Below are 13,282 nucleotides of genomic sequence, written 5' to 3'. Positions count from 1 at the left end.
TGCCCGTTTGCTGTTGTGAGCCAGCAATGGCAGCCTATCCGCGAACCACAGTGACAAATGGTGACAGTTCCAATGGCAGGACTGTCACAGCACAGGCTGACACGAGCGGGGCAGTGTTCACCTTCCAGTCACAGGTCTCTACGGATTGCAGCATGGCGCTCACCACTCCAGGCACTTCCTTCTGTTCACAGACATGGAAATTGGCATTTTTCCCCACTGCTGGCACAAAAGCACAGCCATGCGTGCCCGGGTGCCTTCATTCTTTATAGAATTCTCATTGTTTTAAATTAGTGTCCTCCAAGCACAGTCACAGCTGAGCAGCACTCTAAACAATAGCAGAATCCAAACCAGAGTCCCAGAGGGGATCTGCAGGTGTCAGGGAGATGCAGGGGTAACAGGATTCTCCAAGGACTTTAACTGAGGACACAGCTCTGCTCCCTGCCAGATCCAGATGTGCCTGAGCTGCCCTCACAGCTTCCGAGGCTCCATCTCACCCCCGAAGAACCACCCCAGCGCTCAGGAGCAGCAACCCAGGGCAGGCACATGCACAACATGCAACTGGCTCAAGGCTCCGGCGAGGGAGACCGCAAGGCACCCAGGTCGATGCTCCCCGCGACTCTTCCTTGCCTGTAACCATCGCTGCAGAAGGGGCTGAGAAGGTCCCTGCTCTCGTTGATCCTATGGTCAGCGGAGCCGAACAACCCGGCACCCGCGTCCCAACGCTGCCAGCACCAAAAAGGCGACTCCTTCGGCGGGAGGAACCACAGCAACTCCCTCAGGGAGCTGTCCTTTCACTAGCCAGCACCTCCATCCAACACACACAACTTGCATTACTCCCGCTAACACAAAGAAACTGGCTGTGAACAGCATACAGTGACAGGCACCAGCCCTTTGGAGAAATACGCGCAACTACAAATGCTCAGCACGTCTCTTTCCTCCTTCACAGGAGATAGGAGAACTGAAAACAGCTGAGTGGACATAAAGAGCTCACAAATGCCTTATTAATAAGTGTGTGGCATCTAATGATCTGTGAAAGTGAAATGAGATTTGGATTATCTCATTAAACAAGAATAGCAGCAATAGTTAGCGGGCAGTAATGAGGAGTGGGCCAATCCAAGGACAAAGTAAATAACAGGAGTCAAAAGGCTCTTAACCAATACTTATGTGCTTGTGCCTGCACCTCTACATCCAGAAGCGAAGAAGAAACCAAGTGTGGGGATAAAACAGCCCAATGTCAGCCAGCAAACGGCAGCACGTTCTGCGAGCAGGAGTTGCCACCAGCCACCCACACCCAGAGGACCTTCCCGGCTGCACCTTCCGCCTGAAAACTGGACAAACATCACGTGGAGGCTGTTCTGAGCTCAAGAAAATGACAACAAAAAACACCTCATCAAAATATAAAATTGTTTCCCAAGGCTCAACTCTGAACTACCACTCAATGCTGAGCCACGAAGCAGAACAGGGCCAGCCGCCAAAGCCAGGCTTTTGTTTCAGCCACCCCTATGAAGTAATAATTCAGGATAAAACACCACAAAAATATCATCCCTTAGGCTGTATTTACACAAGTACSTAGAAGCTCTGGCATCTCACACGTGCCTCAGGCCAGGGAAGGGGCACTTCTGCAGCTCCCAGAGAGGGCTGGTACGCCAGGGATTAAACACACTGATTTGACCCGAGTGGTAGTTGGCGTTGAAAGGCCCCTGTACTGAGGMCCAAGGTAATCAGCGCTCTGCAAAACCTGCTGCTCCCATCGCCACCTCTGATCACTCCTCCCTAACCAGGGAAAGGGCAGCGTAACAGGCAGCGCGTGCCAGCAAAAGGCTTTCCCAGGGACCTGAGCAGATTCATCTAAGTTAAGACAAATTGCACATTGCTCCAAGGTTAAGACAAACAAGCCAAGGCGGCTCGCAGCTCCCCAGGGCAGCACAATCCAGCTGCAYTGACCGCCCCACAGCCATGGGGCKGCCCCACAGCCTCTCAACAGGCCCCGCGCTGTCGGTCAGGGGAATTCAAATCCGGAGCACCCATCCTGCCCACCACGACACCCAGTTGTTTCTTTATCACCCTTCCAAGGCTTCTGTTACACATATTGCATTATTAACGTTATTTCGCCCCCACTAAAAGAAAAGGGAACTGAAGGGAGCTATTTCCAAGAGATATCTTTATCACTAGTTATTTTATTAAGAGCAGAACGCTGCAGCTTTAACACACTCCTAATTCTCCACAGAGTGCAGTGCAATCTGGATGTTGCCTTTGCAGCTTGAGCTTTAAAAGAGTGATGGTTCTTGTAAGTTCATTTTAAAGATGACTATGGCTGGGATAGTTTGAAAAGACAAAATATATGAGGAGAAAAAAAAAATACAAGCAAATCCGATGTCTGCTCAGTTACCCCACTAAAGGCTCCACATTTTAAGCCTGGCTGGCACACAGCTGGTGCCTCTAGCTAAGCCTGAATCACCCTAAATGACTTTTTCACTTTACCAGCTCCTTCCCCAAAGAGTAAAGGACATGGACAAAATAATCAGCAGCTGTCTTAAGCTCGAGTATGTCCGTGCATGTATCATTCAACTAGTTTTTAACGTCAAGATACACCACACAGCTATTGCACCTAAGATGCCTTCACTCAGCTTTCCAAAATGAAGACCAGGCAAATACAAACACTAAAGGTACCAAGGACTCTTTCAAAGACAAATACTSTCAAGCCAATCTGCAGGCTACAGAATGAGTGCTCAAGTGCTGTATGCCATGGGGTTACCTGTATTTGTGATGAGCAGAAATCAGAGCCTCTGTTCTATCACCAGTATCTATCATCTCTGCAGTACATACCTGTTCACGATTGCTTTCAGACAAGCTGTGCAATTTTGTCAAGAAAAACCTAATTGTTGTTCAAGTCAAACACTGCAGTAGGACATGATTTGTTTTCTTAAACAACAATCTCATTGAGGTGCTCAGGTGGCCTGTCAGCTTGGTCAGATCGCAAGCGAGGTTGACAGGAATCCTCTCTGAAACAGCAGCATCTCTTACCAGACCAGCTGGTGACCTCTGTTTGATTCTACAGCTGCAGGAGGTACTGACAGTTGCTAGGGAGGAAAGCCATCAACTGAACATTTCCAGAGGCCGGTGCAACGAGCCCAAGCTGCAGCTACAGTCCGAGAGGAACTCAGTGTCTCCAGCAGCTACAGCAGCCTGGGGTGGTCACCACGCAGCACTTTACCACTGTACCTGTAGGGCAAGGGTTTCAGAAGTCGCAAGCGACAGCACCTCAGCTGCAGTGTGGCCATCCTCCTAACTCTTCCTGCCAATGCCATTTGCACATGATCCCCATTTTGTTTCCAATGTAGCTGTATTACAGCATTAACCCCCTGGTAGGGCAGGTGCTGGCACTCACCAATTCCTGGCCCTCCTGCTCTGCTGGGCAGCCTCAAGCAAGCTCTAAGCTCCATCAGCGCTTCTGGTTGGGCAAAACCACAACATCAAAGCTGCAACATTCRCATTGGGTGAACTCCAAAAAAACCCCACTTTTTCAGCAACTGCCTGGCCGTGGTCACCACATAAAACACCCCACGCTCACAGATGTAGCAGCAGGACTGGGAATTTGGGATCCCTGAAACACTGAATCACCTTCCAGTACATAACAGGATTGTAGGAGTGGGCTTCACTGCTACTCTCATAGGATTCCAAGATCYTTCTGTAACTTACGCCACAGGAACACTATTTTCAGGTATTACTCTCTGCCTTCTAGATATAATGCAATCAAATGGCAAAGGACCCAGGGGAAAGAATCTACATAAAATTCTGCTGCTGGAGGAAGTCTTCAGGAATCACTCCGTGGGGAGAGACCACTAGCACTAACTGAGCTGCAAAGGGAAGGTCCAGTGCAGGCACCAGGTATGTGGGCAGCTCTCCAGAAGTTATCACTCTACAATCCTAGTTTTGCCAAGGCTGTTTGTGAGTACTGAGCAAAATAGAATGGACTTCATTATAATTAAGACAGGACACAATTTCGCATTGTTTACAGGAAAAAAGTGAAGAGAGGAACTTCTTTTACAGCCTGAATTTCACTCCAGGTTTGGATGAGCCCCACTATCCAACTAATACATTTATATATATATTCTTTTACATCCTTTTACAATCCTTGTACAATCCTTTACATCCTTGTACAATCTCCTTCCTCAAAATCCTCAACACCCTCCCCACCAAAACCCATCCTCTGAGGTTTGGATCCTTTCCCAAGTTCACTTTACCTAAACAAACTTCAGTGGTTCTCACTGGTTATTTCACCCACTCTGTCAACAGCTTCTTCAGTTCAAAACCCCAGCTACCCTCTTCCCACTCTGGCATAATACAGGGATAAGGATGATCTATGGAAATTATTCATCTGCATCATAAAGAACTTGAAGGAGCTGTAGAAGAGATTGATCCCTGACAGCTGCACTAAACTTGAAAGCCCCTTCCTGGCTCTGAAGAAGTTCTGACCTGAAAAGGGGTCTTGAGCAAGCAGCCACAAAGGGAATAAAATATCAGCCTGTAAAACCAGCACTCACTAGAAAACTCAGGTGATCTTTTAATGTAGGTAGGCCTCTTGCCTCAGGCACAAAGTAATTATTTGCACACAGTATTTCAAGCTCACAGGCTAATGGAACAGGCCTTACCTCGCTCCCTTTTGTGCCAAGGGCTGACCAACCCTCCAGAAATTAACCCTCAGTACTTTTACTCCGGCTACCAATTCCTGCCAGCCCATGGTACCATTTATCATCATAACCAACACATATTGCAATGCCATTAATTTTTTTATACTGATGAAACTCCAGCTACTAGATCTGTGGCACTCAGAGGTCTTTTATAAGTTCTGCTGGTGGACAGAAAGGACTTGCACTACTCAGCAACACTGTTCATTACAAGGGCTATAGATTTCCAACCAGAAGGCAAATGTGTCTAGAAATTCTTGGGCAGCAAGACAAGGACATTCACAGGGAGCCCATCGGAGTGGTGAACACAGCTGAAGCATTTCCTGTTGCCAAGGCTTGTGCTGGCGGAGGGAGGTTACCAAGGCAGGACAACAGCTGGCTCTGTCATGCAAATGATGCTGAGCGTCTGGAGGGACTTCCCAGCAACAGAACACCACAGTTTGCTCCCAGTTTGATTCCGGCACTGAGAAGGAAACAAAACAGCCACATGAGCATGAAGCAGCATTGACCTAAACGAGACACAGCAGCCACCCCAGAGCTGGGGGGTTACCAAACCTGCCTTTGGTGACTTGGTCCTACTCTTCTTTATGCAGGAGCAGGACAGAAATGAGCTGTGAGTAACAAGGAACACGTGCGGTGCTTTTTAAGTACATTTTTTCTCCCCGCTTGCTGTGGCAACACTGAAAATAGTTGAGGAAAAAAAAGACTGAAAATGGTTGAGGAAATAAAGTGACATAACATGCGCTAACGATACAAGGGGCAAAATGGAAAGTTTTGTTTTTGGCTGAGGATCAGAAGACTAACTGCTTTTGTGGCAAGTCCTTTACATAAGCAGGAAAAAAAAAAATCAATTCCTTCCACTTTTCCCTCAGAAAATGAGGGAATTTGACCTGATTCACATTTTGGTGGCATTAATTGACATACAATGAGAACTGAAAACTGTAAAATGCACACCAGCAAGAATTGCAACTGCAAAGTCATTTTAGACCCTCTATTTTCCAGAAAAAAAGAGATGCACACAACCTTCACAGATGTACATTTTTTTTTTTTTGTCCTTTGTGATTGGTGTTGCTATGGTTTACCCCCCCCCTCCATCTCAGTTACAGATTTTTAATATTTCCACCATCAGTAATGAATYAACCACAGAATAACTGGGGTTTAAGTTTCATTATCTGAATAATTACTAGAAAATACCTGTACTTTATAGAACTGTTGATCAAGAAAAGTCATAAAAGGCTAGAAATGGCTTATTTGTCCCCACAAGTCAGTTATATACTACAAAATCTTTCACGATGAGCAGATATCTAGCAAAGCATCCTCCAGATGTGACTGTATCAAAGTTTTCCCTTCAGTCCCTGYGAGGGTTAATCTTTCCTCATCTTTAACAGATACCTCTCAATATGTCTCCTAAAAACAAATATAGAAATTCTGGGGCGGATCACCAGCTATTGATRTAACTGGAGGAATGAAGACTCCCTTTTACACTTACCATTCCTGGATGAACTAGAGGAGATCAATAGAAAAAAAAGTTGCATTCACACCTATGGGTGCTGCTCTAGCTGATACCCACTGACTCAAATCAACATAAGCTAACACTCATGTCACCTAAGGGGACACAAGAAAACTGGCTTGACTGGTTAGCAAAGGGGCAAAATTCCCTTAGCAGGAAATGGGACACACAGGCAGGTGTGTCAGGGAGAGCCCAGAAACTCAGAACAAGGAAGAAAGGCGCAGACAGAAGTCAAAGAAATACAGGAAGTTCTAGGACAAAACCTGSAGTAAAAAGGAGCCAGACTGGAGCTGTATCTCCTTTAGCTTATCAAAGGGGCAAGAAAATAAAGATCTAGAATGGAGCTGACAGTTTATTTAAAAGCTGCCCTCTATTAATGAGGGGGAATACTGAAATCTTTAGCTACATAAATACTAGAAATGTGTGAAATGCATTACAGCCACAATACCATTACAGTTCTTTGACAAGAGCCTGCTGATTTCCAGAGGCAACATACAGGGCACCTCTTTCCCTTTCACTGCCMTCAGGAACACTCCCACCATCTCATCCAAACTTACTGCAGGCCAAACAACTGCCCCTGGATAATTTCACTCCCCTGGCCCAATAAAGCGCARCCCAATATTTATATGGTGCTCTCTCCCCTCCTCCATTCCTGTGAGGCACAGACCATAATAACCCCGTCCCTTTCCTCTCCGCCTGGCAAGAGGAGCAGGTTTCAGCACCAGGGGACAGGAAAAGGTGCCACTCAAGCACAGCAGCAGCCCCTGCAGCAAACGAGTCCCACGCTAGTGCTGAGACAGCACTGCACGTGTTGAGTGAACTCCCTCATCAGCACAAAGCACAACAGCTGGGGAAGCTTCAGTACCTTCGTGCCTAAAAACACTGCAGCAACTGGCACCACATACTTGGAATTGTGGTCCCAGTTTTATCACCATCCRAGCTCAGCAGCTCGTACCCAGCCTCGATGCCTGATCTCTAGGTGGTGCAGGGCGCTATAGAGGACAATTTAAAAAACTCCCAAGTTTCAAAGTGCCACCTGCTGGCACTTCATTTAAACTGAGTTATTTCTCTTCGGAGCAAAGAGTAGCAAAAGCTTCAACCCACTTTTCAGTTTGTAACACCTCCAAACACAGTACTTGGGGGCAACTTGTTAATATCATGGCCTAGTTTTCTGTTTCTACATCCCAGAACACTTCATTAATAGATCACTGGAACTGCCAGGTAAAAAACCCAGCAGCACTGAAGGGAAATCACTTGCAAGGATTCCTAAGAAATGTTATGACTGCTTTAAAAGGACATGGCAATCGTCTCTATGAAACCTGTATAACGTTGCTTACGTTCCAGCTCTGCAAGGACTATCCTTCTGTTATCTTCAGGCAGAAACTGCATTTTATGGATTGCCACCTCTGAAGATCCTCCTCTGCTCTCTTAAGTTTCTAAAACTATACTGCAGCAAAAGTTGCCATGTCTAAACACATGACAAGGAAGCCTGYGAATTTATCTCAGCTCAGTTTTGAGCTACCAGCATTGTAGGCTCTGGAGGCTGTTACCATGGTTCGATCTGAAAAGACAAAAACAGAAGTATTTKAACAGTGCACAGACTGGTAACTATTTTTAAGATGGACAGACAGTAGCACTTAGTAACATTAATTTGAACTCAGTATTTTCCATTTGTGATCAAGGYGGAAGAATGCTATTTTTATGAAAATCAAAAGTTACCATTTTTTGCTGGTCAAGACCTAGCGAGGAGCTACTACGCCAAGAAAAAGTTATATCAAGTTTAACTTCCCTTCCTTTAAAAAAATTGGTGAAAACTGTGTAGCATACTAAGAAAAGATCAAGGTGTAATACTGACAATGCAGTAAGACAATCTTCATCTGCAATATGCTCCTAAAAAAATGCAAAAGCTTCTCTATATTTCACTGCAGTCACAGCCTGTTCCCTGCAGTTCTTCAGCACAAAGACAYGCTGCTATAAAGTTATTACTCTTCAGAACCTGAAGACATCTTCAGTACCTGGGGCTCTGCAATGGCCAGTATCCTTTAGCAAAACTACCTCAGTAAAGACCCAGCACCTGCAAACGACGATTCCACTGAAAGCAGCGATGCCATTGTATTTACCAGCATTTCAAAGTTCACCAATGCCATTGTATTTACCAGCATTTCAAAGTTCACCAATGCCATTGTATTTACCAGCATTTCAAAGTTCACCCAAGATAGCTTAAAAATTACACTAACAATAACTAACATCATCCTATTATGAGAAGGGCTCCTAAAGAAGAAAGCAACAGGAGCTCAAGGCCTGGAAAATTTGCCAAGCATTTCAAAGAAAGTTCCTTTTGGGATAATCAGACCTTAGAAACGGTAGAGGTAACTACTGCTCTGTCATCATCTAAGGAAACCTGACAACTTGTGAAGCACCAAAGCAGCACAGACACACACTGTGCAAGGCAGGCAGCCYGTGAGAACAGCCTGAGGTCTCCTCAAGCTTTGTGGACTCCTGTGTGAGGGGCAGATCCACATTACAATGATTYCACCCATCTCTCCATTCTCCATTTTCCAAGTTTTCAGCTTTTTCTCCTGTCATTATCCCAGCTTTTCCTCGGGACATACATATGACTAACATATTTGCAGGGGAAGATTAAGCCATTTTCCTTTCTTAAGGCTRTCACATCAAAAATCCACTTTGAGCACCCAGGCAAACAGCACAGTTGGCCCGGGACAGTAGAAATGGCCACCACCACAATCTCCTGTTATGGAGAGCAGCAGAGAAGCCGTGGCCACATTTCTCCGGTCAGAGAACTGTCAAGCTAAGTGCAGCATCCCAAACYTGGCAAATAATTTATGATGCACAGACCATTTAAAGACAACACAAACTCAGGTAACACAAGTTTATTCTTTTAATAAGTCATAGTCAGCTCTTATGCGACCAGGGCAGAAGCTGTTGATGATTCACTAGAATGAAAAAAAGAAAAAAATGGGGGGGAGGGGGAAGAGAGAAAATACATATTAGTTGCAGAGTCAGTTTTTCAGACTAGTTGCCAAAGCAATACTGCTTCCATTCACAGCTTTAACTACTTCTCTTGAGCTTAATCATGACCTCCTTCAAATTTTACATTAGTCACCTTTCTTTTTAAAATACAAGAACAGCAAAATTAGCATAACAGAATGAAATAGTATTTTCAAAAACCTGCTTAGTGACTTAGTCATTGTGACTTAGTCACTCCAGACTTAAGAGAAACTCACTCAGACACCAAAGTTCTCTAAAACTCACAAAATTTGCCTAGACTTATTTTTCCCCTCAACTATTACCAGATTTCAAAAGATCTTTAAAGTAATATAAAATATTAGGGTACCTGAACAAGTCCAGAGACTTCAGTCTGCATTGCTCTGAAAGTTACTTACCGTGTAACTGATTCACCTGGTGAGACTACTTTAAATCTGGTGTCGCTGTGATTTCAGTCAACTGTAGTTTTAGGGGGTTATCAGTTCATATCCCAAAGTATCAATTCTTTACTATTTGGTTTACCCCACTGCCTCATCATAACATCTTTACTCTCCAGATAAGAGCCCCAGCATATGACTTAGTAAAGCTCCACAAAGCAATAAAAGAAAAGACTTACTACTTCCAGTTGGGTGGAAGTACTCTCTTGGTTTTGTAGTAGCGAGCCAACCTGTGAATTCTGCTTTCAATCAGAATCAGGCGGAACTTGGCATCTTTATCCTTTAAAAGAAAGTTATGAAAGTTAARTAAAAAAGTCAAGCACTGCTTTGACTCCTGGATGATCATTCAGATGAGCTTTGGTCAAGCCCGGCACGCACAGCTAGTGCTACAAACTCCACATTCCCTTTGCCAAAGTCCCACAAGTTAAGATAATCCAGAACAATACCACAATATGTCCAAAATATGTACTTTGAGCAATGTTTTTAAGATAGAGGATTACCAAGTCAGCTCTCCTTTACCAAAAAAAGACCATCCTAATTTTATTGAAATGGGGCTATGAACAGCACCTGTACTAAAGTCTTAGCTTTGTTAGAAGAGTAGTTTGAAACTTAGTTCTTACCCCCTTTCCTACCTACAAAAATAGAAAAATATATCTATAAAATGAAGATTTCTTAAATTAAGAAGTACTCCAAAAAACTACATAGTATTAAAGTTTAGAAAGTATTTTAATTAAATGATATCAGAGCATATATATTTTATAGGAAAAGTCAGGCTTTCTCCTCACACACATTAGGGACAGCTGCATGAAGTTTACTTTTAAAATAGGATCCAACAAAAGTTTAAAAAAGCTATCTTATTATTTTACATATACAATATCTCAAATATTGTGTAATTGAATTGTATATTGAAATATTTTATAGTTTTCTGGTTAAATTACCACTCACCTTTCTGTTTCTCTCAAGATGCTTGCGAACAGCCACAGCTTTCTTGATGAGGTGATAAAGGTCCTCTGGAAGGTCTGGGGCCAGTCCCTTGGATTTAAGGATTCTCAAAATTTTGTTGCCAGTAACAAAGCGAACCTGGGCAACACCATGGGAATCCCTCAGGATCACACCTGAAAGACATTTACAGCTTAAACTAGGGAGAGAGAAAAACACTTTTATTCCACCACAGAGAACTTAACAGAAAACTGACTCATCCATCCTATTCAGGCAAGTAACATATTAAAGAACTAAAACATGCCCGCAAAACTTAAAATCTTTATTTTCCCAATTCCTAATTTTACATGTTACCTAAAAGTTAAACTTTTGTCAGACACAGTTTGCATGTGTTGCATTAGGACGTTTTATTAGGGAGCTCTTTGACTAAAATTTACAGCAAAAGGCAAACAAGACAGTCTCGCTACACAGCACTCAGAGCACCTCAAATGAAAGACTTGCTTATAGACATGGAGCACTTATACTCTGAGGACAACCATGCCAGGCAAAGAACRGCCTTCCACCCAATCATAACCACATCACAAAACTCACGAGCATATACAGCACATTCACAGACACTGAACTTTAAAGGGACCCAAGCCATCGGTAATTAGTTCATTAGGTATCTGCAGTGTCTGGGTCAGTAAGCGACTAAACCCAGCTGATATTTGAGATTTTTTTTCCCCTATGAGAAACAGGGCAACATATACTTCCCCATATACCCATATTATGGAACACTCTTATAGACAAATTCTAATATTAAACAGATGCTTCATACGTCTGAAGAACACAAGTTAATTTAAAAAAAAAAAGTTCCTTAAAAGAGAATAATACAGTGATTTGCTCCATCTTTATCAAATATGGATCTCGCAAGAATGGAATATGCTCTATTGCTCAAAGTATTCCCCACAGGAAACACGTACAATCATAAAACTAGTATTTTCTTTGCATTTTGAACCATTTGAGGAAGCAAYTGAAGCAATATAAGCATATAAGAAATATTTTACATGCTCTAGGCGTGCCTGCTACATGCTCTAGGTGTGCCTGCTTGAGCAGGAAGGTTGGACTAGATGATCTGTAGAGGTCCCTTCCAACCTTAAATATTCTGTGATTTTGCCTCTACATGGGGATTTAGAAGCCATACCAATCTGGGAGGGAGTCAAGCCTTTTTTCGCCAGCTTGTAGATCTGTTCCTTTACATCATCAGAAGTAAGCTTCAGCCACTAGAGGAAAAAACAAAACACATTAACAAAGGGTACTTAATACAGATGCACAGGCTGACTACACAAAAACCTTAAAGTGCTGGAAGCCAATACCTTATAGTGCTTGAAAAAAAACTTATCTAGAACTTCTAATGCTATAAAGACTTTTTGGGATATAGAACTTCTTTTTAGTTAGCAGTTCTGCCTGAACACAGRCCAACCCTTCAAAAATAGTCTTACAAACCAAACTATTAGCTCACCTGAAAGACTGGCTTCAAGAGTGAAATCAATTTGCAGCCCACCARAAGTGAATGCTTAGCATTACTAAAGTCAGGGTTCTGACTGAAAAACACCTTCATAACTACAGCAAGGAAAACTGTAGTTTTATTCCACAGACACACACCAAACTCAAAGGTAATGGGGAACAATTTAATCCCCAAGAATTAGTTATACAAAATAATAATCAACATACGATAATTTAAATAGCACTGATGCCTTCGAAAAATGCATGCGTGTAGGAAAAGACACCTCACCCCAGTAAGTCCAACAGGCAGCAAACAGCACTTTTTTCTTTCAGTATCTTAAGGTTAATACCAACTCGGTAACCYCCATTATGCCTCTGTATTTCAGCAGAGCGTTACAACAACAGCTTTTTTCCTCACGTTTTCTCCCCAGAGACGCTGCTAGGCCGCGCCCCGGGGCCAGGGCAGCCACTCACCGTGGGCACGCTGCGCCGGTAGGGCAAGGCGGACTGGGACAAGCCCTTTCTGTGGGGAAGGAGAGCACAAAGAGCGCGTGAGCGGGGCCCGCCACGCCGCCCCCTTCCCGAAGCGCCGCGTCCGGGCCTCTCCCGCCCGCCGCCCTCCCCTCAGCGCCGCGCCCCGCCGCCGCGCCCCCGCAGAGGCGCCGCGGAGCCCGCAGAGGCGGCGGCGGCGGCGCGGGACGGCGGCAGCGGCGCTCACCCGGGTGCGTGCATGCGGCCCATGATGGCGGCGGCGAAGAGGGAGAGCGCGGAGAGGCGGCACCTTCTTCCCTCGCGCTTCCGCCGGAAAAGGGCGCCGCGGCGCCAGGCCCCGCCCCGCGCCGCGGCCAATCAGCAGCGTCGCCCGGCGGCCACGGGTACGGGAAGGACGCACGCATGCGCGGCCGTTGACGAGGCCGCGCGGGCAGCCGTTGGCCCCGCCCCCTGCCAGGCGGGAGGGAGAAGCCCGCGGCGACCGTTACCCCCCCCCCCCCCGCCCCGCCCAAGGAAGGCGCAGCACGGCTGATGTGTAATGGCAGGATAGTGTTTAATGTACGTACAGGAGAGTTACCGAGTCACATTTACAGCACGGGGGCGCTACTGTACATGGTTAGGAGCCAGCCCCCTCCTTAGAGTATTTGGTTCTTACAGACACACAGAGCGAGGCAGGCGGCGGTGCCACCAACGGTCACCGTGTCCAGAACGTGCCCGCGCCTCGT

General features: G+C 45.1%; 1 protein-coding gene across 2 annotated transcripts; it reads right to left on the bottom strand.

Moving 5' to 3' along the window:
• Positions 1 to 7,681: 7,681 nt before the first annotated feature.
• On the bottom strand, positions 7,682 to 12,868 carry RPS13 (ribosomal protein S13). 2 transcript variants are annotated; one of them, XM_026041146.1, is made up of 6 exons: positions 12,784 to 12,868; positions 12,540 to 12,588; positions 11,764 to 11,842; positions 10,587 to 10,756; positions 9,821 to 9,921; positions 7,682 to 7,759 (listed from the first exon to the last, which is right to left on the bottom strand). In XM_026041146.1, coding segments are annotated over exons 1-6 (423 nt in total). In that variant the 5' UTR covers positions 12,807 to 12,868; the 3' UTR covers positions 7,682 to 7,758. The 2 variants fall into 2 exon arrangements, with proteins under 2 accessions (XP_025896931.1, XP_025896930.1); XM_026041145.1 differs by lacking the exon at positions 7,682 to 7,759 and adding an exon at positions 9,075 to 9,152.
• Positions 12,869 to 13,282: the final 414 nt, after the last annotated feature.

This window comes from Nothoprocta perdicaria, unplaced genomic scaffold, assembly GCF_003342845.1.
Source record: "Nothoprocta perdicaria isolate Ctin4 unplaced genomic scaffold, notPer1 scaffold_28, whole genome shotgun sequence".
Lineage (NCBI taxonomy): Eukaryota > Metazoa > Chordata > Aves > Tinamiformes > Tinamidae > Nothoprocta > Nothoprocta perdicaria.
Note: the sequence above shows the minus strand (reverse complement) of the source record. Positions and strands in the feature narration are given on the sequence as shown.